The sequence below is a fragment of the Myripristis murdjan genome, chromosome 16, assembly GCF_902150065.1.
Source record: "Myripristis murdjan chromosome 16, fMyrMur1.1, whole genome shotgun sequence".
Lineage (NCBI taxonomy): Eukaryota > Metazoa > Chordata > Actinopteri > Holocentriformes > Holocentridae > Myripristis > Myripristis murdjan.
The window spans coordinates 16,070,523-16,096,709 of record NC_043995.1 but is presented as its reverse complement, the minus strand read 5'-3'; the positions used below and the strand labels follow the sequence as shown (position 1 = coordinate 16,096,709).

Sequence of the window (26,187 nt, the reverse complement as noted above, 5' to 3'; positions counted from 1 at the left end):
TTATAGCCACATTTATAGAGGCTGTATGTCTGCTTCTCACACATATCTGAATTGTTACTAAACAATGTTTTTTGCTAGGGTAGGTCATGTCCAGTGAGAAGCTTAATTAATCAGACTTGACCAGCTCTGGGAGGGGCGCCGGTATCAGACGTTACCATCTGGGAGACTGTCGCTCTCGGTTGAGGGGGGGGTTAAGTACAACATAAGGTGACGATGCCCCTATCAAGTCAAGATTAGCCAATGGTGTGAAAGGCATCACAAGTAAGGTTAGATAGTAAACCAAAGTCTTCTCAATAGCCAATAGTGATCCAACATAAGCAAATATACACCCTAAGACTGCATTGAGAACGATGGATTTGACTGCGCAGCTTGGAGACCATGGTGGAGAAGGTGAGGTGTCCTCTGTACCCCGGCAGGCAAGAGAAGAGTGGAGACGTCCCAGATCCTAGACATTATGCAGCGGTCATAATCATGTCTTCAAAGAATTCACCTTTTATAAATCAAATGACTAATTTAATCTATACAAGAAAATAGCAAAATAAGAGAAGCTGAGTTCACTTCAGTCTTATGGGAGGACTGTCAAATGTTCTGTAACCTGTTTTAATGAGAGCATCTTCCCCTTCATTCTCCTGCAGAGGCAGCAGGAACAAGTTAACTTCAGTCTCCAGATAGTCCCGCCCCAGGCCAGGGAAGATATTGCATTTAAGAATGGACAAAGTGCCTGAAACCAGTTCCCAAACAACAAACAGGATAAGCACAGGCATGCCATGATATCTGATTTCAGTTAGCCTAGAATTATTCAAATCATATTCATCACACAGTACTAGTGGGTGGTGCACTTTTTTTATTGTTTGTTTTCCTACATCTTTTTGTTGTGGAGTTAAATATTTCATCCTCAAAATGTCTTAACATTATTTAGGCAGCACATAATGACACATGACTGAACACATACACTGATTCTTTTGTTTTGTTTTGTTTGTTTGTTTGGCAATAACACCCAAACATGCCTGTGTAATGAAGCATAGGTATGTCTTACCCATGTGTGCCCGTACACACACACACACACACACACACACACACACAGAGAGAGAGAGAGAGAGAGAGAGAGAGAGAGAGAGAGAACCAGACTTTGCTAACATTTGTTTTCTATAAGTCTCATTGAAAGAATTACACTATGAAAAAATGAAGTGTAATATCCTCTCAAGCCTCTTGAGTTGAAATTCTCAACATTCCTGGGGTGAGGTGAATTTTTAAGGTGTCGTCAGAGATTTCATAACAGCTCCCCTTGCCTCCTCACCATGTCTGGGCAGAAAAAAAGTGTATAGCAGACAGACAGCTACCTACCAGTAGAGGTTTAGATCAGTCTTGAACCACAACTACCACCACATGGCTAACTTGCCTACACATCAATGTGCATGTACAGAAGTGTCTTGCTGACAAAGATAACCCTGCTGAGCCTGTTGGTGGCGCAATAATGAAGGTCATAGGGGTCACCAAAATTGGCCGGTTTCATCTTCAGGCCAGTGGTCCTCAACCCCATTGTCCCGTGACCCCTTAAAACAAATGAATAGCTACTTGCAACATCCTGTCAAAGGCTGCATGTTGTGGCAACTCAACTGAGAGGTTTATACCCCCCCAACATGAGCCCGTTTCTGATCAGCAAGCGTAAGTTTATTGGAAACAGCAGGATAACAAAAGCTTATAGTCCCTCCATCCAGGTTCTGCCTCCTCAGCTGGTCAGGTCTTTGGTCCTCCCTCCAGGGGAATTCTCCATGTCTTAATCATTAAACGGACGTGAGTTCAGCTTGCTGAAGTTTTCCACTGAGTTTCTCCAGTCCAACCCTGAGGGAGCAATTTGAGGTCTCTCCAGCTTGCACCTCCTTCTGTTTACATTTCACTGTGATAGATAAGCTCCTATATAGTTTGGCTTGATTGCCACAAATTTCTACTGTTACAACCACCACGACAACTACTACCACTGTTACATCTGGCATGCTGGTGGTGCCAGAGGAAACTGGCAATTATTATCTCCTAGCCAACATGAATGTCGTAACCAAATTTAATGGCAATGTTAAAATAATTTTGGAGACATTAGTGGTGACGATTAATATTTTCCTTCAGGTGGTGCTAGAGGAAAGTCACAGGCTCACCAAAATTGACAGTTTTAATGGTCTAGGCAATCCAGGAGAAAGATCTGGAGATATGGCCCTCTAGACAAAACTGCTGACCAACATGGGGATGTATTGTCTATCGCTTTCCAGTGGAGTAAGAATAAAAACAATGAATCACACAAATAACTTAAAATAACTAATAAATTTAAGTGCATTTATTTACTTGGCAAGTTCCATATACAGAACATGATGTTTAAGCATCTTGCCTTGGTACAGAGACTTAAAACACAACCAAATGTTACAGCCCACTAGATTGAATTGAAGTGTTTATTTATTTCAAACATGTACAACATAAACATAAGTTATAAAAATAAAAAATAATAATAATACAAAATATCACAATATAAAGTAGGGGGAAATGTGATGAACAGCCAACATTGAAGGTATTATACCTGTTAGATGAGTTTTTTTGAGAATAATGCTATACACCCAAATGCACCCAGTCTCTTACCAAAATTATGTATGCATCATAGAGGGCAAAAAATGAGTATCTTTGTAAGGGTTACTACAATTGTATGTTTCAACCATATCAGTGTGCCCAGCCATATATCATGTCCAACACAACAAATTCTGGCATAATCCTGAGCTACTATTTGCCCTTCCAACTTACTGATGTTACAAGCTTTTTGTAAATAGGTTTTCCCATGCAAATTTCTGAGCAAGCCTTGAACTTTATCATCCTCCATATCCCTCCTAGTTATTTGCATTGTATTTGTCACAAGCTTTATGTAAAAACTGCTAAATCTGTTCTCTTCTTTGACACTCCCACCACCTCCCATTCTATGCCTCCCTCACCTGTTGCCACCAAAGATACCTCAGTGCAACCTGCACCACTGGTATGAAATGATATCCTCGGTGGGCACAGTCATCTCACCCCCCATCCTCCCACCTCGTGTGGAAGTGTTGTCAGAGAGACAGTTGGTGTTGTGAACGTCATGTGGGTAGGTGGAGGGGATACAGCCGCCAGTCTCCTAAAGGGTTGGGGCACTTGCGTGACAAAGGTACAGGAAATGACTCTACAGCAGGGGTGTCCAACTATGTGGCATGGAGGGCTGAGAGTCTGCAGGCTTTCATTCCAACCAAAAGCTCCACCAGGTGATTTCACTGACCACCTCATCTTCAAGCAGAGAGAAGGAACTAATCAGTGAAATCACCAGGTGGAGTTTTTGGTTGGAATGAAAGCCTGCAGACTCTTGGCCCTCCATGGCACATGGGTGAGTACCCCCGCTCTACATGAGCCCTCTGTCTTCTAAACTGTCTCTGTTGCTGCTCCCCCAGTGGCTCTCTCCCTCCCTCGACTTGTGTGTAGTGTGTGGTTGAGTAACAGGTGTGCTAAAGTCAGAGCACAGATTCATCAGCTGCATCTCATCCAGTAATGAAGATGCCTAAAAATACTCAGCCCTGCCACATCCACAAATGTGATGTGATAATCTGTTAGAAAAATGTGCTGCCTATCTTATACTAAGTAAGAAAGAACAGAGGGCCAGTATACAATTTTCGAACATAGCGTTCTCATGTATCTTCTTCTTGTTGTCCATGGTCACTCTCACCATAGAATGTAGCGTTTTGCACCGTGGCATCTTGCGCTGCACCCAACTTATTTCACTTCCTAGATGAGTCTCCATGACAACAATGACGTGTGTGGCTGGCAACAATGTATGACTGGACAACAATCATGCACATAAAGACTCGCATGCTCAACTTTTTTCTTCAGATAACTCTGTACTATTGTACTGACTTGTCTCCTTGCTGCAAGAGAAATAAACGCAACTGCTTTGACTTCAGTGACTCCGTGTTCATTTAAGAATTCTCCCAACAACTTGGTCCTTCGAGCCGGATCCCAATAACCTTTCCTCTGTCCAGGGTCGGGACTGAAACCGTGCACGGGGGAGTCCGGGACTCCTTGAGAAAAGACCTCCAGCTGAATTGCTGTCACCAGAGGCCAGTCACCACTGGAAAGAGGAAAAGGTGACGGGATCTTTTAAAAGGAGAGAAAACACGGATTCATTGGACTCAGGGTAAGAAAAAGAGTTCTGGGAACTCATGAGAGTGAATGACTAACTAAGACCTGTATAAAGCCAGTGAAGTTGAGTCATGACTAACTAAGACCTGTATAAAACCAGTGAAGTTAAGTCAAAAGTAGTCCATAGCCTATGTGAGAAGGCTACAGGAATAAATAACTCCGTGTGCACGTTAAAAAGGGAAAACTGCAGTCTTAAAAAAAAAAAAAAGAAAAAAAAAAAAGAAAAAAAAGAAAAAAAAATTTAAAAAAAAAAAAAAAGTGTATATGAATATATATGTACTTTTCAACAGTGTCTCAGTGAATTGATCATTCACTGATTGGGTCAGTTGCTCGGAACGTAAGTGTCATACAAACTGACTGGCTGTTGTAAAGGGATGTATATATATATTTCGACAGTGTCTCAGTGAATTGATCATTCACTGATTGGGTCAGTTGCTCGGAACGTAAGTGTCATACAAACTGACTGGCTGTTGGAAAAAAAAAAAAAAAAAAAAAGGGGGGAGGTAGATATTCAGCAGTGTCTCAGCATTGAATAACAGACAATTGTCTGGCTGTGGAAACCTAACGGTGTCAACTGAAACAGTATTCTTGCTGATTGGACCAGTTGCTCGGAACGTATGTGTCATACAAACTGGTTGGCTGCTGAAGGGGAATAAAAATAAATAAATTAAAAAAAAAAAAAAAAAAAATGGGAAGCAACTGTTGTAAATCAGAACCTGAAATTAGTGGGGATGCAAAATATATGAAAAAAAAAAAAAAAGATCCAAAGAACATCAAACATCTAAAAATATGGAGAAAAAAGTTTGGATTTAACGGCAAATTAGTACCAGAAACATGTTCAATACTTGTGAAAGACACAGAAAAGGTTGGACAGGGGAAAAGAAAGCTAAATGATAAATATGGCCTGCCCCAGGCTAGAGAATGGTTAACAGAAGCTAATAGAAGAAAAAAGAGTAAAAAAAAGAAAACAGAAACCCTAGTTTTAGAAGGCCAAATAAAGACCAACAGTAGTTAGTTACAGATTTATAAAACGCTAAATTTATTTATGTATTTATTGATTTATTATTTTGGTTTATTATATTTATTATTCAGCTGCTGTTTCAGAAAAGGGACAACAGCATCACTGACAAATAGATGAAGCATTACGACAGTAAAACAAAGTAGCGCAAAAGAAAAAAAAAAACACAGCAAAATCACAAACCTAACAAAAGAAAATGGGACAGGATTTTCTGCTAAGTGATGAAGGAGCAGCAAGCAGAGATGAAGGATACTATGTATGTGGAAAGCAAAGACATTGGGCCAGAGACTGCAGACAGAAGAAAAGTAGGCAACAGGAAAAGAAAATACATGACGAGTCAGAGCAGGTGAAAAAGAGGTTAAAGGGTAAGAGGAAGTTGAAAAGAGACCTGAGGAAGAGGAAGTGTAAAACTTAGCCAAAGTAGAGCTCAGAGCTAAATGAAGAGCGACCAGAAATTCAGATTCAGATAACTTGATTTATCCCATACAGGCAATTCAGCTGACAGCTTCCAGTTCAATAAATAAAAGTACAACAAATCCAACAATCATTTATTAGACATACAACTCTTAACACTCAATTCTCAATTGTCAGTGAATCAGTTGAAGTAATGGTTTCCCAGCAGCGATACCTTGTACATGTGCAAATGTGTGAGAAGTTATTCAAACAAGAAAAATAATCATTATGATTATAATAAATAGGATGAAAGTAAATAAATGAATAAATAAATAAAGCGACAAAGCACAAACATACTCCTTGAAATTGGCATTCATCAGCCCGATAACCAGGAGCGAAAATCTCATTTCATTATTGGAGGGTGTAATATTATTGTTATTATTATTTTAACACTTAAAAACACAGTTTTACATTTATAATTAGCATCAGTTGCATTGTGCTTTCATTGAATATTATTATATTATTCAAAATTTTTTATTAGTGTTAATCATTTTTTTTTAAATATTTTTTTTTGGTGGGGGGCGAGGGACAACTTTCTGGATGGAGGGGCCTTGTCCCCCGTGACGCCCACGGGATTTCTGCCTATGCCGATAACTGAAGGAAAGCAAGTACTGCCAACTAACCTTTTTAGATATGCTGCGATATTAAGCCATGGGCTAAGCCATGTCTCAACAGGAGGGATGGTAACAATCATACAAAAAGTATTCACGGCATATGGCTTCACAAATTACTGTAAGAAATTTTGTTTAGCCTGCCCAACCTGTGCAAAACATAACCCCAGATGCACTAACAGTAGCAAAAGCACTGGTAAAAGAAGTAATTCCGCGATTTGGCATCCCCGAGAGAATCTACAGTGACAATGCCAGCCATTTTGTTAACAAAATCATATCACTGATAGCCCAGAATTTAAGAATCTGCTTAAAAAACCACTGTGCATATCACCCCCAGTCTGCAGGCTTGGTGGAAAGACACAATGGCATCCTAAAAAAATAAATAAATAAATAAATAAACTAAAGAAAACTATGGAAGAGACTGGAAAGAACTGCATATATTGTCTACCACTAGTGACCCTCAATATGAGAATAACACCAACAGCAAAAGGATTGACACCATTTGAGATATTATATGGCAGACCTTGTATTATACCCCAACTAAGACCTTTTAGTAGAATAGATGAGGAAGCAGACCAAACACTGGCAGATTATATGAGAAAGTTGCTACTAAACAAAGAAGTGTCTTCTGCTAATTCCCTTCCAGGAGAAACTACAGAAAACGTTCCTGACACCGTGAAACCCGGAGACTGGGTCTTAATTAAAGTCATCAAGAGGAAAACGTGGTCAAGCCCAAGGTGGGAAGGTCCATACCAGGTATTGCTCACTACACCCACCGCAGTTAAGATAGCAGAAAGAGTATCGTGGATCCACTTAGCCCACTGTAAGCTATTGAGGCCTGGCTTAGACATTGAAGGGAAAGTTTAGTTACCCACCATTGTTCCCTGAGGCAAAAGACTGACTACAAAGGGGGGCTCACCTAATAGAGGGGAGCTCGTCTCAACCTCAGTGAAGAAACCAACGGCCGCACGGGAATCTAGGGTGCAGGATAAAATAAGTAAGGGATATGGACAGGCAGAAGTCTTGGCATCCGTTTAGGCAGCCAGGCCTCTGTGGCATGCGTGGAACCCTATGCTGTCTGCTGACAATAGCACTTATCATAGTTATTCCAATACTGTGGGTGGAAAGAGAGAAATTTGAAAGAACATCTCACACTCCAGATAACACCACTGCCTCGTTTAGGCAACGGCTTAACAGACACAAAAGGTCCACTAAAGACAAATTATTGACACTACATTTTACAGAAGGTCAGGATGGCACTGCCCAATTTGATTTGTGTTCCGTAGTTTCCTGCAGCGGCAATGAAGTATCCTACGGTTGGTCAGTAAAATATATCTGCGAAACAGGAAACCCTCATGCTCCTCGTTCTGGCAGACACTCCGGTCACTCCCTAAGTGTAACCTCATCTCATAGCTATAACTGGTGTGAGTCATGGATGTCTGTCATTCTAAACACAGGTCGACATGATTGGGGATATAAACCCCACAAAGCCTCATCTGGCCAGGACCCCCTACAAACTAGGATGTCACTAATAAAAAACAATGCAGAATCATTTTGCAAACCAAAACATTGTAATCCCCTCACTCTGACTCTTAAAAGACCACAGCTATCAGACACTGGAGTGTATGTACTTGGTGCATTCAAAAGTGGTAAGGATCCATTAGGTTAGTTCATAATTAATGTTGTCGAGAAGGCCACAACGACCTCACAAGTTCAAATAACCAATGGCACTGAACCTTTAGTTCCCCGATTTGTGACGTATCTAACTAACCTCACTTATGAGGACAAAGTGACAATAGAAACAGGCTACACTGACAGAAATGAGTGGCTAGAATAGATGATGTATACCACCCGTCAGAGTGAACAAACTAATTGTATTGCATGTGCTAGAGCTAGACCCCAGCTAGGCACTACCCCGTTTGCACTCACGCTGGAAAATGACCCCAGCGGCCTCCATTGCGTCCTACGATTATACGATGCCTCTTTTAAACCAACTGAGGTCTGCAAAACTGTTTCATTGTTGTTTCCCCCAGTAGAAAAACGGGACGTTCCCCCATCCATACAGATCTATAAGGGAAATTATACTATGTTTTAAACGTAGTGGTGACGGTAGACATGTCGGGAGCCTGACCACCAATTACTGCCAGACCTCAATTGACATCACTTCAGACGTGGGGAACTATTCGGCCTCCTGGTTTCTAAACCACTCGGCTATGAGAGCGGACCTCTGGTGGCTGTGTGGAGATATGAAACTCAGGCCCAACCTCCCCGGAAACTGGCATGGCAGTTGTGCACTCACACAATTACTCATGCCATTCCACATGTTCCCCACGGCTGAATTCAAAAATCTGGGACGACGTCTTCGTCTTCATCTGTCCAGATCACGGCGGTCTGAAACACCTGGTGGCTCATTTGACAACAGAGTCTACATTGATGGAATTGGTGTTCCACGGGGTGTCCCGGATGAATTTAAAGCCAGAAATCAAGTAGCAGCGGGCTTTGAGTCTGTTTTCTTCTGGTGGGCAACAATAAACAAAAATGTAGACTGGATTAATTACATTTATTACAATCAGCAGTGCTTTGTTAATTACACCAGGGATGCAGTGAGAGGTATTGCTGAACAGCTGGGCCCAACATCACTCATGGCCTGGCAGAATAGAATGGCTTTGGATATGTTACTTGCAGAGAAAGGCGGTGTGTGTAAGATGTTTGGCACCTTTTGTTGCACTTTTATCCCTAATAACACCTCCCCAGATGGCAGTATCACCAAGGCCCTGGACGGCCTCACCTCCCTGTCCGAGGAGCTGGCAGAGAACTCTGGCGTGGATGACCCCTTCTCCAACATGCTGCACAGCTGGTTTGGGAAATGGAGCAGCCTTGTGACCTCTCTCCTAATCTCCGCCTCTGTGGTAGCAGCCATCCAGGTCACCTGTGGCTGCTGTTGCATTCCCTGCATCCGTGGGTTAGTACAGCGTCTCATTGACACGACACTAACTAAGACTATGTACCAGCAAGTCTCTGATGACGACGACTCCCTGGCTGCGGAAGACAGCGTGTGATGGTGGTCCTCTCCTAAATAATGACTCACTTAATGAAAATCTGCATGAAGTGTTAAGTGCTGACGTGATGATATGACCAGGAGGCCACCCGCACCTGTGTTGAATATACATTGCTTTTGTTTATGGATTTCAGCTTGAGGCAGTGGTAAAGACTGACCTCCTACGGTGGAGTTATGTGCTGGCAACCTCTGACTCCCATGACGTGTTGCCTTGTTGACTTTTTCGATGATTACTATGTGGTTTACATTTTTGTGTGAATTAAAGTTGATGATGTTTTGTTTTCTTTATTTCTTTCTTCATAAGTATAAACAGGAGGGAAATGTTAGAAAAATGTGCTGCCTATCTTATACTAAGTAAGAAAGAACAGAGGGCCAGTATACAATTTTCGAACATAGCGTTCTCATGTATCTTCTTCTTGTTGTCCATGGTCACTCTCACCATAGAATGTAGCGTTTTGCACCGTGGCATCTTGCGCTGCACCCAACTTATTTCACTTCCTAGATGAGTCTCCATGACAACAATGACGTGTGTGGCTGGCAACAATGTATGACTGGACAACAATCATGCACATAAAGACTCGCATGCTCAACTTTTTTCTTCAGATAACTCTGTACTATTGTACTGACTTGTCTCCTTGCTGCAAGAGAAATAAACGCAACTGCTTTGACTTCAGTGACTCCGTGTTCATTTAAGAATTCTCCCAACATAATCCACCAGATTGTAGCCTCTCTGCCCATGCCATGTCTGCTCTGCTCCAGCCACTGTCTTCAGCCACCCATCCTGTCTGGCTCAACATCCCTCCCCCACTGCTTTGCAATAAATTTTCATCTTTTATCTTACTCTGGTCTCCTCACCCCTCTGAGTCATGCACTTGGGTTCACTCCTCAGCTTCACATAACACAGTCATATCAGTCGTATACACTCAGTGGCCACTTTATTAGGTCCACATGTACAATCTAATACAATCCAATGCTCTGCCATTAAGTTTACTTTTATGATAATGCTCATGTTTTCTTTTTGTCACAGTAATAGAGGTGTTCATTTAGTTCTGTGTTTGACATTGAGCTCTTCGTTAGTGGTGTTCTCATACTGGACTGCATTTTACTGAGGTGTTTCTACTATTCTGTCCCCCTCATGTATATAAATAGGGAAGACAAAAAAAAAAAAAAAAAATTAGCAACACCTCTAAATATAATGTAGTCCAGTACAAGACCTCTGCAAACTACAACCTCAATAATAAACATATAATTACATTTTCACACTCAATCCCACAATGTCAGCAAAAACTGAACATTAAAAACCTCCTTAGAAGAAAGAATTTATGGTAGAGCTGTTGCATTGAACTGCATTAGATTGTACAGGTGGGCCTAATAAAGTGGCCACTGACTGTATATGAAGTGAGTATCACTGTGCTAGACAGATATTGTAAAGGCCAAACCAGTGGACAGAATAACAGGAAACAGGAGCAGGCGCACCACACCCAATGCCAGGAATGTTCTGAACACTCATACTCCCACCACACACACACACACACACACACATACACACACACACAAAATGCATGCACACTTACATTGTTACATTGTTATATAATGGCATCCTCTTTTGGTGGAAGATTTGGGAGGTCGGTGTGTGCCTCATGTAGGCTAGAGAGATTGTCGTTATATAAACTGATGCATGTAAGAATAACTAGGACTTTGGCTGTGGTTTCTATGTATGCTGTGTCTTTAATAAAAAAATAAAAAAAAATCCTGTAAGGCTGTAAGTGGTGTCTGAGTCTGATTTCTCCCTCAACAAAGTAGTGACTCCAACGTGATATCGATGTGACCCAAGTGAGCTGTGCCGTGTCTCTGCATGGGGGTGATCGTCACGCGTGGGGTCCCAAATCAGAGGTAGGTTTTTTGAATCCTACTAGCACTGCGTGATTCTCACTCACATGTGGGGAAGTGGCCTGCTGACTCGAAAGAAAAGAAGAAGGAGTGAGAAATTGCATAATGTGACTAACTAATGACGGACTTAGACAGTGTGACTGTTGTGGGTGAGAGCTCTATCTGTGTTTGGTGTCTGTGATTGTTGCTCTGGTACTGTCTATGTCTGATGTCTGTTGAGCTGAAGTTTGAGCGTGTGTGAGTGTGCAAAGGATGCCGTTGTGTGTGTATGACCCCTTTTCCCCTGTGTGTTTGTGAGTGTGACCCTTTCCCTTGTGTGTTTCTGTGCAAGTGGCTTTTCCTCCCTGTGCTCTTGTGTGAGTGTCCCAGGATATGTATGAGATATCCGCTTGTTATGTGAGGAATGTGTGAGAGTTCCTGTATTCTGCTCCACCAACCCTGCATTAAGTTTCACAATGGCTGACCCAAAAGCTGACCTATAGAAGTTAGAGGCTGTGTGGAAAGTTTATAAAGCAGTGTTTAAAGTGCGTGTTTAACCTTAATAGTGTTTAATCCTAATACTGAGTGTGTAAGTATTTAGACCTGAATATGCAGAGCCTTGAGTATTTTGGAGTACAAAAATTGAGTGAGAGTAAACCAGACTGTAAAATAATTGGCATGAATGTAGATAGTGGGTTTCTAGTGGTGACGCACTTGGAAATTGGGAGCTTCGAGGGTAGTGTGTGCATGTCTGTCAGCGGTCCAAGCAGTACTGGACGCTTGAGGGGTCATTGCTACTCTCACCAAGCCAACTGTGTGATCTCATTTAAAAGGAAGAAGGAGTTTGTGTTTTAGCAAACTGTTTCGGGTTGGGGAGGGTTGCTCCCCCTCCTGTTGCTTAGTCCAACTTTGTGGCAGTGTTCTGTCTCGCTTTTATTTTTTCTACTCCAGCAGATTAAAGGGGCGCCTAGGGTAGAGAGGTAGTTTACCATTTGCTAACTCTAATGATTAAATTTGTTTACTATAGTCATAACAAGCACTAAAAAGGTATGAATAGAAGTGAAAAAGCATATAGGACCATAGGAGGAAAACAGTAAAGCCTAACCATCTCAAAATTAACGTTAATTGGTAACAGTAAGCTAGAAAGCCTAAAAAGAAACAATGACTGCAACACCTGTGTCTGTTCTAGGAATCAAACACCCAGAACTCTTAAAAGACATTCAGAAAATTTCAGAAAAGTGGACGAGAGGATTGCTGTCTGTGGCACAAGGATGGTACCTTTGATACTGCAGTGTGTGGAGATATGGCATTACGAATAAAAACAAAAGAGAATTGGAGTTACACTTACACTTATTTAATGATGAGGGCCTGTGATACAGGAAACAAATAAAAGAAGGCCTAGCTGAGCTAAACCAAAAATGGTTAGATCTAGACCATGCCAGGATCAATCTAGGCTGAGAAATAAACCAGACATTGATTCAGGAGTTAGAGGAAGAAATAGATAAGTGCCATGAGGGTATATGCAATAAAAGGGGAGAGGCCAGAAAAGGTAAAGGAGGTTGCAGAAGCGTCACCGGCAGAGCCAGTTTCCAAACCCAGTGGGCGTAATGACGTGTATGATCTCAGACCAAACATGTATCCACAAGATAGATTGTGTCAGATAGACTAATCCAGGTCAATTCTAATGAAGGGAGCCCAGGGTTAATACATGCTGTGACAGACACTCGACCTTGCAAGGCTGATCGCACGGTTGCCTGACATCCATGAGGGAGCCAGTAAGCGGATTCAAGCATTCAATGAAGAGACAGTGGGCAAACTGCTCAACCTGGGGGACATTAATGCAGTGTGGGCGCAGAGTCTTGGAGTACCAACTATGGAAAACACTCTGAGACACAGTGTAAATGGCTGGAACTGATGTATGTAAGAATAACTAGGATTTTGGCTGTGGTTTCCATGTATGCTGCGTCTTTAATAAAAAGTCCTGTAAGGTTGTTGCCAGCGTCTGAGTCTGATTTCTCCCTCAACACACTTTAGTCTAGATGGAAAGGGGGGTCCACACGCATAGGGTGGGTTTTTTATTGGGACCTGTTTTTTCTTAATCCTTGAAGGGTGTATTATAAGATTCTGCCAGGTAGGAGGCTGAAATAATGTCCCATGGGTTTCATTTTTAACCCTTTCTTTCAAAACCCTGGTACAAAATCTGAAAATGGAAAAACATGCTACAGGGACAAATGAACACATTTTTCCATACAATTTGGACCCAGGGAATCCATTAAAATGGTTATTGATAAGATTCAAGCACATTTTGACTCCATTTCAGGACAAAAACTACAAAAAAAATAGGCAAAAATCGTCAGATCACATCTATATTTCTCTGTTTACTAAATATTTTGGGTGGATTTTTCTTGCCAATTATTTTTTCTCAATCCTTGAAGCGTGCACTTTAAGATTCTGCCAGGGACCAGGCTGAAGTAATCTCCCATGGGGTTCATTTTGAACCCTTTCTTACACATATCCTAACCAAACCCGAAATAGAAAAAATAGTAACTTTTGAAGCGCTCATCATAAAGAGACAAATGAACACAGTTTTCCATACAAGTTTGGCCAAAAGAATGCATTAAAATGGGTATTAGAAAGATTCAAGCACATCTTGACTCCATTTCTTGACAAAAATCACACAAAAACAACAAGCGGACTGATAGTCCAGGGACTACACACAATATTTTGATGGAATCATGCACTTTAAAAAAAAAAAGTGATTTTGTGGCACAACTTGCCCCTGGTGTGGGGTAAATTGTGCCATTAGAGAGAATACACTGGGGTAAATTGTGCCATTGATAATTGACGTAAAACAGATAATTTTAATCTCACAAATGATAATGCTATATAAAAGCAAAACAAATTCAATACAAAATTATTTATTTAACATTTATTTGTTATTTTAACAAGATCACAGGCCACTTTTCTGTAACAAGGCCTAGCGCCACATGAACACATACCCAAAACAAAAAAAAAATTCCAAAATGAGCACCTGCAAATCATCTTCATCTGAATCTGAATAGTTTTAATGATCAAAGGTAAGAAGACAATGTACAATAACAATAAAATACGATAAAGTAATATATAGTATATAATCACAAGTTGTGCCACTGGCACAATTTACTCCAGGCCCTTTGGCACAAATTACCCCAAGCCCACCATTTTGAGAAAAAAAAAAAAAAAAAAAATGCATCCCCCAGCTGTTTTGAGCTAACATCATGCTAACTGTATAGACTCATGGTGTAGCTTACTAAAGTACTAAAACCTGTGTGAAATGTTTTCAAAGTTTTCTGTAATTGTTCAAACACAGCAATCAAAAAACCTTGATCATAGAAATTTTACTTTGGAGGGCAAAAAAATGTTTTTTGAACTGAAATGTGCTTTCCTCTAAAGCCATGTGTCTCCCTTCTTTGCAGGATGAGTGAAATGGATACCTCTATAACAATATGTGGTCACATGACCAACATCTTCTATGGTTTTCTAGATAACAGGGGTGGCACTACTTGCCCCTTGGCACAAATTACCCCACTCTCCCCTACATGTGTTTTAGAGGAAGAGAGTAAAGAATTAACTTTTATTTCCCAGAACTGAGAGCTAAATGGTGAATCACTCTTCTGTCATCACATTAAACATTTATAGTTATTTGCACTGAAGTACTGTCTTGGCACATTTGCATCTTCCACAACATCCCTTTTTGCAACCACAGCGGAGGAGGTCGCAACATGCCAGGCTTGCTTCAGGTAGCGTGGTCCAGTGAACTTCTCATCCACCTGTCAGAATCAGAATCAACTTTGTTGTCACATGACACATTTTACAGGTGTAAAAAAGTGGATTAAATTATTCATTCATTCATTGATTCATTCACCCGCCTGTGTCCTTCCTCTTCCACTCCCAGTCACCTGGGGAGGGGAGTTCAGGGACTGCAACCATGGCCCGTCCCTGTGCTGATTACCTGTTTCTCAGTGGCAAGGGCAAGATGTAACACAAGTTGCCAGCAGGGAGAACAGCTCAGCTTTGTTCTCATCAATACATAGATACTCCAGCCAATTTCCAGCAATGGCACTGGATGGCTCAACACGTTGACTAATTCCCTTCCCTCTGTTGCTGCATGTTGCTGCTGTGACTTTGGACCTCATCTAGTTTCATTCTTTCATTATTTCCTATATTCTGCAGGAGGCTAATTCCGTTCTGTGCAATGATGCCATTCAGTCAGTTGCAAATATCCTGCAGTCTGCCTTAAATCTTTCTCAAAGGGAAAATCTTAACTCTCCCCTACATGTGCTTTAGAGGAAGAGAGTAAAGAATTAACTTTCATTTCCCAGAACTGAGAGCTAAACGGTGAATCACTCTTCTATCATCACATTAAACATTTACAGTTATATGGAAAAAGGCATGTTCAGACAGTGTAAAACCTGTTAAGGTGTGACTAACTAAGGAATGAAAAGATGTTTAACATTTATACCGAGCTGCATATGAGGAAAGGACAACAGAAGGTGACAATCCCTATTAAAACCCTTAAGGCAAGAGCAGCCAATAGTTTGAAAAGCGTGACAGTAATGATAGATGGTATACAAGTCTTTTCAAGAACTAAAGATTAATCCAAGAACAAGAGATTAATCCAAACCAGATGAGAGAATCAAAATTATATGTGTGAAAGAACCAAACAGAATTTTTTGTGCTGGGTTCCTTTTATTCAGACTTTACCCTGTGTGTCATCACACAAGGCTAATTTGTTTTAGGTGAGATATTTTAAATGCTGCTTTTTCATCTCCATCTCTGCACCATCATGTCGCCTACATCAAGACTGCCGGCACAACATAAACACATTCACAATATGGCTGTACACACTGTCAAATAAAAATAAACATATTTTTGTCAGACCTTAACAGAAAACATTTCACCACTCTTCAGTTCCCCACAGCACAGGGCTGTGTCCCAGTGCAACTCTTCACCAGAAAGAGGGCAACCAGCTTAACATCCCTCTCCTGTAGGAGGCAAACGACACTGTCCATTTTCGGAGCCGCCTTTCTCCTTGTGTGGCTCTTACAGGACTGAAGACTGCCTGTGTCTCTGAGGGGCCTTGGTGCTGGAGCACAGCGGTTCAACCGAGGTGTCAGGACAGCAGGCGGCTGTATTCGGAGAGGGCTGAGGACTTTTTCACCCCATCCCATATGCGAGCTGCATAGTGAAACCTGCAACAAAAGCACAACTCACTGACTTAACACCATGATATCTGGTCACCTGTATGATCTAATGTCTTTTTCTTCAAGGTGAATGTGGCATTACGAATGAAGAGTACTGAAAGAAGAGCTGTTTCTTTGTTTCCTTTACCAGTTTTTCTCAGTGAGGATGGTGTGTGACAGCTGACAGCGGGGCATGGCTAGGATTTGACTGCGCAGCTTGGAGACCATGGTGGAGAAGGTGGGGTGTCCTCTGTACCCGGGCAGGAAAGAGAAGAGTGGAGATGTCCCAGACCCTAGATATAATACAGCAGTCATAATCATGTCTTCAAAGAAATCACTATTCATAGACCAAATGACTAATTTAAATCTATAGAAGAAAAAAGCATAAGAAGAGAAGCTGAATTGACTTCAGTCTTATGGGAGGACTGTCAAATGTTCTGTAACCTGTTTTAATGAGAGCATCTTCCCCTTCATTCTCCTGCAGAGGCAGCAGGAACAAGTTAACTTCAGTCTCCAGATAGTCCCGCCCAAGGCCAGGGAAGATATTGCATTCAAGCATGGACAAAGTGCCTGAAACCAGTTCCCAAACAACATACAGAATAAGCACAGGCATGCCATGATATCTGATACAATTTGAGGTAAATACTGTTGGAAATCGAAACTCATAACCAATACCTAAGATCCATGCTATTATTCCAAGACCCTTGTAATTACTTGTAAAAGCTAATTATCATAATTAACCAATCATAACCAGGAGTAGGAGATTGTCTCATGAGGTTTTAACCTTTGTATTTGAGATGAGAGTGGGCCATCAGTTTGTCCACCACCATGTGCATCTTCTTCATATTCCTCGGGCAGAACTCATTATGCCTGGCTTTATTCTGCAGGAACACTAGATGGAAAGGAATAAAAAAAGGTACTTTCATTTTCAGTTGATCAAGAATGCCTGTGTATGTGTGTGTGTGTGTGTGTGTGTGTGTTTATGTGTTTCTGCAGAGAGAGGTCACCTATATGGGGATAGTACTCAGCTCCATCATCACTGCCTGAAGAGCCACTGCTGTCGTGGCTTGCTGAGGGAGTGGAGGGCTTCAACATCTCAGCAGTCTGCAGAAACCTACGCAGAAACATGCAACAAAATAATGTGCATTGAGAAATCCCACAAATGTTCCCACAATCCCACAATTGTTTCTTTGACCAGATTGTGATGTCATACAAAATTTGAAGTGCTCTTGAAGAAATACAATAAATCATCCAGTGTCTCAACTGAAATTCTATTCTTTTATCTCTGGCCCTTCAGTGCGGCATGCAACACATCTATTTTAAACTTCAAATGCAATGCGGACAAAAGCATCCTAGGCCACCTCCAAATATGGCCTGAGGAAGTGTTGGGTACATTTACGCCTGCACTTAGCACCGTCTACCCGTGATCAGATCATCCAGGACGCATGTTAATGCAACGTGAAAACAGGGCCTGAGACATCCTGCTTCATATGATGATCACACTTGCCTCCTCACCATGTCTGGGCAGAAAAAAAGGCATAGCAGACAGACAACTACCTACCGGTAAAGGTTTAGGTCAGTAAACCAATCTTGAACCACAATGACCACATGGCAAACAGTGAACAGGAAGGCAGCGATCTGAAGAGACTGTTGATGACACATTAAAAAAAAAAAGAGTTGTGAATGCATATGTATCAGACAACTGGAATAATAGATTTAAGTGCCTTTATTTTGCTGGCAAGTGATATATAAAGAACATGATGTTTCAGCACTTTGTCTGGTACAATGACTTAAAACTCAAATAAATTTTACAGCCCACTTTAAAGGCATAAGAAATACAAAAACATAGAAAAACAAATACGTAATACACCCAAATCCACCTAATCTATGATAAAGGTTCTGTCTGGGTCACAGAGGGCAAACAGCTATTTTTAAAGATCCAGTACTTATGCTCTGACCAAATCATCAAACCATCCATATGTATATAAAGTCCATTACAAAATGCTGGCAAAGCAGGTGTGGTCAAGGAATCTAGATGTGTTTTAGATGAACGATGGTGGATATTAACATGGGAGTCAATAATTTTTTTTAATCTAAAAATCCAAACGATCAGCAAATACACTTCTCCAAAAAATTCTACCTCATGTCCAGGAATCGTAACCTCACAATACTGAGCTCTTCCCCCAATTGTGATCTCTGCCCAGGCAGCTAGGTTGGTTCATTTACACATGTTTTGAGAGTGCAGAGATGCGGTACTCTTTCGGAAACAAGTCTGTTTCCAAAAGAGTACCAAAGAGTGCAAAAGAGTCTTAATATTATTCATGCCTTGTTTACCGACCACTGTTCTTCATGATCTCAGCCTTACTACTGACTCACATGCAAAAACATACAGCTTAATGTTAGCCGGCCTAACTGCTGCCAACAATACATTAACTTTCCTGCAATTACCTCACACAGTTGCACTTCCCAAATGGATTGACATATAGCAGGTTATAGAAAACAAGCTCATTTGCCTGAAGAAGACTCTTTTTTTCTTTTTTTCTTTTTTTTAAATCAAAATGTGTTGCACGTCTGACTGCTATAGCCTGCTTTTGCTACATTTGGTGTTTGGGATTATACCCAATAAATAAATGTTTTATTTGCAAGGTTCAAGAGCTGCTCACTTGTCCTTCATGTCCTCGTGGCATAAATGAAGAACTGGTTCTTATACCTTTCTTGGTGAAGAGCCAGCTGTCACTTATTCAGCTGTCACATTTACTGAACGTGTCTTTTCAGGTCACGTAACTGTTTACGTGGCATGACAATTCATTTAGCTGACATGTTTGCTAAATGTCAGCTAAATGAGAACACCTGCTTGACTTTCGTTTTTACTTTAACCACTTGAATTCTGATCTTCCCTAAAATTTCTGCTGCAGTACCTTCAAATTTAGGAAAAACATTTTTTCTAAATCATACAATGCCACATACATATTCTGTATCAGCTGGTTGCAAGGCTTCAATGAAACTACATCATGCTTATAATGAGTGAAACTAAACCCAAGATGCCACTATTTTATGGCTGCACCATGACATCAAATAGGAAATATCTAGATGGTCAGTTCATCATTATATAGACACTTTCCTATAATTGAGCATGGCATATTTGGTATCTATGGAAACCCTGGGATGTCCACAAGAATTTGAAATAAAGTTCTGTGGGTTTGAACAAAGCTCAGTTGCACTATCATGTTCTATATATAGTGCTTGTTAATAAAATGGAGGCATTTTATTTATTCATTCATTTTTACTTGTTTTTACTGTACCTTGTTTTTTTTTCATCCACTAAAGTGAACTATTCCTACATTCTACTCTGTTAGTTTCAAGAGGCTCTCTTCCTAAGGTCCTAAAAAGCTAGAGTGCTCGCCCACTGCCCTCTGCAGGCCAACCACTGACCTGCATCTCTATATATGTGTGAGGGAGGTTGTACTCTGGAGGCAGCTTCCGGTCGTTGTTGATGAGATGGTCCAAGATCGAGGGGCTGAGGATAGGCTGAGGAAATAAATTACATTCAGTCTTTTCAAGGCTGCATTTTACTTTTCACAGTTTAAAACTTATTCACTTATGTATGAAAGCATATTGCTCCTGCACCAGACAAATAAAAACCATTAAATATCACATTATAACAAGATATTTTCACATTATTATGACAAACATACTCATCACATTACAACAAGGACCTTTTCTTGACAACAGTAACAAAGTGCTATTTAAAACAAACAAGATAAGTTGGTCTCAGGCGGAGGTGGATGCCTGTGACTTCTACTTCTGTGATGAACTGGCATCACTCCGGCCCAAAACAGTGTGCTGCACTATTTCTACTGACCCTTGGACTCCACTTTATTAGGTACACCTATTCAAGTGCACATGAACACAAATGTCTAATCAGCCAATCACATGGCAGCAGCTCATTGTGTTTAGGCATGTAGACACGGCCGAGACGATCTGCTGAAACTCAAACGGAGCATCAGAATGGAGAAGAGTGGTAATTTAAATGATTTTGAATGTGGCATGTCTGTTGGTGCCAGACGAGATGGACTGCTCCGGGTATTTCAGAAACTGCTGATCTACTGGGATTTTCATGCACAGCCAACTTTACAGAGAATGGTCTGAAAAAGAGAAAATATCCAGTGCACAAGGACAGGAAACTGAGGCTGTAATTCGCACGGGCTCACCAAAATTGGACAACAGAAGATTAGAAAAATGTTGCCTGGTCTGATGAGTCGCGATTTCTGCTGAGACATTCGGATGGTGGGGTCAGAATTTGGCGTAAACAACATGAAAGCATGGATCCATCCTGCCTACCACCGCCACACGCATTCTCATAACACAAACTCTTTATATCAGTCCACAACACCACCTACATGCAGTACCAGACAGCTCAGGACCTTACTATCCCCCTGCTGTCTGATGCTCACAGCCTTTTTATTTTATTTTATTTTATTTATTTTTTTTTTTTTAACTATTTTATTCTATCTATTTTTAGTTGCACACTGCCGGAGTTGTTGCAATTACATTTCACTGCTGCTGTACCTGTACATTCATGCATGTGATGAATAAATCTTGAACTTGAACTTGAACTTACCAACTGAGCATCATTTAAACGCCACAGCCTCCCTGAGTGTTGTTTCGGACCATGTCCATCCCTTTATGACCACAGTGTACCATCTTCTGATGGCTTCTTCCAGCAGGATACCACACCAAGCCAAAAAGCTCAGATCATCTCTCATCTCAAATTGGTTTGTTGAACATGACAATGACTTCACTGAATTCAAATAGCCTCCACAGTCACCACATCTCAATCTAATATGGCACCTTTGGGATGTGGTGGAATGGGAGGTTGGCATCATGGATGTGCAGCCAAAAAATCCACAGCACCTGCATGATGCTATACTGTCAATATGGACCAAAATCTCGGAGAAATGTCTCCAGCACCTTGTTGAATCTATGCCACCAAGAATTAAGGCAGTTGTGAAGGCAAAAGGGGGTCCAATCGGCTACTAGCAAGGTGTACCTAATAAAGTGGCTGGTGAGTGCACTGATGTAACATTCTCACAGAAAAGTCCTTTACAGGTCTAACTATATTACAGCCAACAAAAGCACTCCCACTATTTACATAATCTGTGATTCTTACCTGCGTATCCAAGAAGATGACTCTCTCCTGTGTTATATAGAAGTCAATCCCCGTGCTCTGGTTTCCTCCTCTTTCCTTGATTTCTTGAGTCTGGGCCCTGAATACATAGCCTCTATGAAAACAAGCACACACGACAGCGCCAACCATTAAAAACAGGGAACACCAACTGTTACCAACTGCGTTCATCTCAGATGTTTTTAGGACCTAACAGCTACGAATAGGGATTTTTATGATTTTTTAATATTTGTCTCTTTGTCATTTGATAATTTAAGGGATCAAATGGTTGACGCCGACAGAACAGGCTGCTTTTAGAACTTCTATTATCAATACACAGAATATACTGTAGGTTGTAAAAACACGAGCTGCTTAGGTAACACTGACAACAATAACATAAAGATAGAGAGAGCCAAATTAGACTGAACTGATAATCTGCTTTCCAAGTCTAGTACTGTGTGCCAATCAGTTAAATTAGGGCAAAATGGTTCTGGGTCAGTGTCCACTTTTACATCACTTCTTAAAACCTGTGTTTACAGACTGGTTTCAATATCTTTTATCCTTTTTTTTCTAACTTCTTATTCTTACGATTTTATATTCTGGCTCAAACTTCTTTTACCATATTTTATTATTATCAATAATAATATTATTATTGTTATTACGAAATTAGCTTTTATTTGATGGTTTATACATGCTTTAAATGAATGCAGTATAAACAAATTATTATATCAATGCATAAAGATTTTGCTACATGGTAAAGAAGAATAAAGAACTAAGAAATTAAGATCAAAGATTAAACTAATTAATAGTGTCCATCCTATCAGCTCTACCTTTGGTCCTCCTCAGGGGTGTTGGCTGATAACAGTGACATGACGGTGGATTTCCCAGTTCCCTGCAGGCCGATGACCCCCACTACCAGCATGTCCGTTTGGTCCCTCAGGTACTAGACCACAACACAAATAAACATTATTATCATCACACAATCACTATACTACACAGTAGAGGCTACTGAGTTCCTGCGTTGATAATGTAGTTGCATACTTGAAACAGCTACACAAATCTTCATCACACGATAACTCACCTCCATAGCACTGTCACACCAGTTCATCTGATCATCCACCAGCTTAATGCTGTGCTTCATTTTCTCTGGAGGGAGCAGTTTAGACTGGCCGATCACCGCTGTAAGTCATATGAACAGATTCGAGATGTGCATGTTAGCTCTGATAGTCCTTCATGTCTACACCCATACAGAGTATTTCACATGGCAGTAGCTGACAACTACAGTGGGGAAAGAAAAAGAACAATGTAGGGGTGGGAGAAAATATCCATTTAATTAAGTGCCTTTTTTTGTATGTTTTTTTTATCATTTTTTTTTTTAATTATTGTTGAATGAAACTAGATGACCTAAGGCAGGGGTGTCAAACTCGTGCCATGGAGGGCCAAGAGGCTGCAGGTTTTCATTCCAACCAACAACTCCACCAGGTGATTTCACTGATTAGTCCCGCCTCTCTGTTCAGAGGTAGGGTCATCAGTGAAATCACCTGGTGGAGTTGTTGGTTGGAATGAAAACCTGCAGCCTCTTGGCCCTCCATGGCACGAGTTTGACACCCCTGACCTAAGGAATCCCTTGACACCATGCATGTCACACTAGGTCAGGGGTGTCAAACTCGTTTGGAGGTAGGGTGATTTCACTGATCACCCTACCTCCAAACAGAGAGGCGGGACTAATCAGTGAAATCACCTGGTGGAGTTGTTGGTTGGATTGAAAACCTGCAGCCTCTCGGCCCTCCATGGCACGAGTTTGACACCCCTGCACTAGGTTGTCGGTAAGGGGACTAAATATCACTCCAAAGTTAGACTACATTTTGGCAGAGAAAAAATGGTATAGCCATTTTCAAAGGGTCCCTTGACCTCTGACCTCAAGATATCTGAATGAAAATGGGCTCTGTGGATCCCTACAGGTCTCCCCTTTGCAGACAGGCCCACCTTATGTTAATCCCATGCAGTTTGGAGCACAAACCATGCAGTTTTTGGCATGAAGTACAAATGTGTTACTTTGGCCTATTCTAAAATGATGTGTTTGTGCATACTGGACCTCAACAGTCTTGGTGTTGAACAAAGTGGCTTCCAATGAGACACTTCGGGATTTAATGAGCCCAATTTGTGCAGTAGCCATTTCACTGTAGTGAAACCAAGTTTTGAAACTTAGCATAAATATATATAGTATAAACTGTTGTGACCTTTAGGATAATCGGAGCCTCCTGACACTTTACAACCACAAACTAGAGGATCATTCAAAAATCACAAATAAATTGTAATTGCAATTATTGGAGCCACAATACTTGTAGAATTGCAATACATATTGTGTCGGCACCCAAGTACCACGATGGCAGGGAATCAGGAGATAAGCCCACTGTCCCAGCCCTAGAATAATATGTGACATGAATGAACTCACGGTCGACCACAATGCTCGACGCAGAGGCACCCATTCCTCGGTTCTGGATCTGATAGACAGGCTGGGTGGGCCGCTGTCCTTCCCTCTCCAGCTTGGAGGGCCCGGAGCCAGAGGACTGAGGGGCCGCCTCTGCAGGGGTGCCCGGCTTCCCCCCGTCCTCCCGGGCTTTGATGAGCATGATGGGCTTGTCCGGGGCAGGGGCTCCACTGACGGGCGTATTCTGAGATGGCTTGGACTACAGACATGTCAAATCAAACTTTATTTGTAGAGCACTTTTCATACATGAAATGTAGCACAAAGTGCTTTACATGTTAAAAACACCCCCCTCCCCAACCTCTAGACCCCCACCCCACGATTCACTCTTACATACACACACACACACACACACAGACACGCGCACACGCACACACGCGCACACACACACACACACACACACACACACACATACACACACATACACACACATAATGTTTGTTTGGCTGAGTACAGAGGAACCAGGTCAGGAAGCGCTGCCATCTGCGCTGGGGGCTGCCCACGACCCAGGCCAGAATGCCACAGCTCAGTGAGCCCCACGAGAAGAGACATCCCAGCCCCAGCCGATAACAGCCCCCAGCGCAGAGGGCCCCCACTGAGGAAACACTGGATATATGGGATAAAAATATGAAAACATATAAAATAAGAATATAAAAAGTATATATAGAAATAACGACATATAAAGTAAAAATATATAAGAACATTAATAAAAGATAAAATAGGCATGTGTAAACATATAAGAACATTAAGTTAAGAGCCAAAACAAAAGGTATAGAGTATAAAATAAACATTAAATAAAAGTCAGGTTAAAAAAGAGTATATTAAGAGCATGAGTTAGAAGCCAAATTAAATAGGTGGGTCTTGAGCCTATTTTTAAAAATATCAACATTCTACAGACATGTCCAACATCAAAAGTCACATCACACGGAAAGCAGTGCATATTGAGCAGATTTATACAGCACATAAAGCAAATACACCTCAGACAGGCCCACGCACCCGTTCTCCGGGGGGTTTCGCAAGTATGATGGGGGTCTTCTGGAGGAGCGGCCCTGGTGGATCCTCACTCCCATCCTGCACCATGACAGAACAGAGTCTTAGCTCCACAGACAAAATCAAAGCAGGCAAATTACCTCACATTTTGGACGGTGGCTGGTGTGACACCGTGTTTATTTTGACGCTACCCGTCGCTCTCTGGGTTGATAGTCCCGATCGCGGCTGGGGCCGGACAGATTTTGCCCCGGGGGACCGGCATCCCTGTCCCCACGGCGCCGCCTCCTCCTGCGGCCCTGTCCGTACATCCCGGGCTGGCTGTGGCCGGACTCCGACATGCCGCCGACTGACAGAAACACCGATTAAAACAGGACAGCCGACGTCGTCAGGGAGTTGATGTCAGACTCGACGGCCAGTCACCGCAGAGGAAGGCGTGCGGCAGCTTTGGAGGTAATATCACCGCAAGACAACATCACCGACGCGGTAAACTATCCGCAATGGGAAACTTAACGGAGCTAGCAAAGCTGTGACCGTCAGTTTTTTCTCACGGCGTCGATTTTTTTCTCCACCTTTTTGACTCAAACAAACGTAAATATCAGCGCTAGCTACACTTGCCGTCGGCGCGCATGTTGTCTCACTCCCCGTTAGCCGCTGGAGTGTCAGCACACCGGAGCTGGCTGCAAAAAATACAGCACCGAAACAAACTCCACCCGCCTGGGTTTTGTTTATGTTAACGATCAAACGCATCACGTACTACTGTCAAACAATGCCGTTCAGAAACAGCGTAATGACGGTGTTAGTTCCGGCCTTGTAGCGCCTTCATTTTTTTTTTTTTTGGATCCTCAGCATTTGCAGTAATATACATTACATTATACTTGACGACTATTGAAAATTTAAAACGTAGAAATCACAATTTGGAAAAAATTTTAAATTACTTAGACATTTCAAATTTACTCCAATTAGTTAGCAGACCCCGAAGTTGTTTTTTTGTTTGTTTCTTTTCCCTACACTGTTATTTGTTGTACATTGTAATATATTTTTTTATGTTATTTTTATACAGAAGTATACTAAGAGAATCTTTTCTACTGAAAATGTATGTAACGTGTGTACGTCATGTACT

General features: G+C 41.5%; 1 protein-coding gene and 1 long non-coding RNA gene across 2 annotated transcripts; one reads left to right on the top strand and one right to left on the bottom strand.

The window, feature by feature from the left end:
- Positions 1 to 15,911: 15,911 nt before the first annotated feature.
- smg9 (SMG9 nonsense mediated mRNA decay factor) lies at positions 15,912 to 25,736 on the bottom strand. The gene is made up of 13 exons (XM_030073388.1): positions 25,259 to 25,736; positions 25,074 to 25,148; positions 24,045 to 24,279; positions 22,671 to 22,768; positions 22,420 to 22,532; positions 21,596 to 21,707; positions 19,858 to 19,953; positions 17,987 to 18,072; positions 17,433 to 17,539; positions 17,210 to 17,317; positions 16,870 to 16,995; positions 16,574 to 16,718; positions 15,912 to 16,434 (listed from the first exon to the last, which is right to left on the bottom strand). The coding sequence occupies exons 1-13, from the start codon at positions 25,403 to 25,405 to the stop codon at positions 16,356 to 16,358; spliced, it is 1,527 nt and encodes a 508-aa protein (XP_029929248.1). The 5' UTR covers positions 25,406 to 25,736; the 3' UTR covers positions 15,912 to 16,355.
- Positions 16,931 to 17,694, top strand: LOC115374493 (uncharacterized). Its single transcript, XR_003929619.1, has 2 exons — positions 16,931 to 17,063; positions 17,422 to 17,694. It is a non-coding gene; the product is annotated as an uncharacterized LOC115374493 (long non-coding RNA).
- Positions 25,737 to 26,187: the final 451 nt, after the last annotated feature.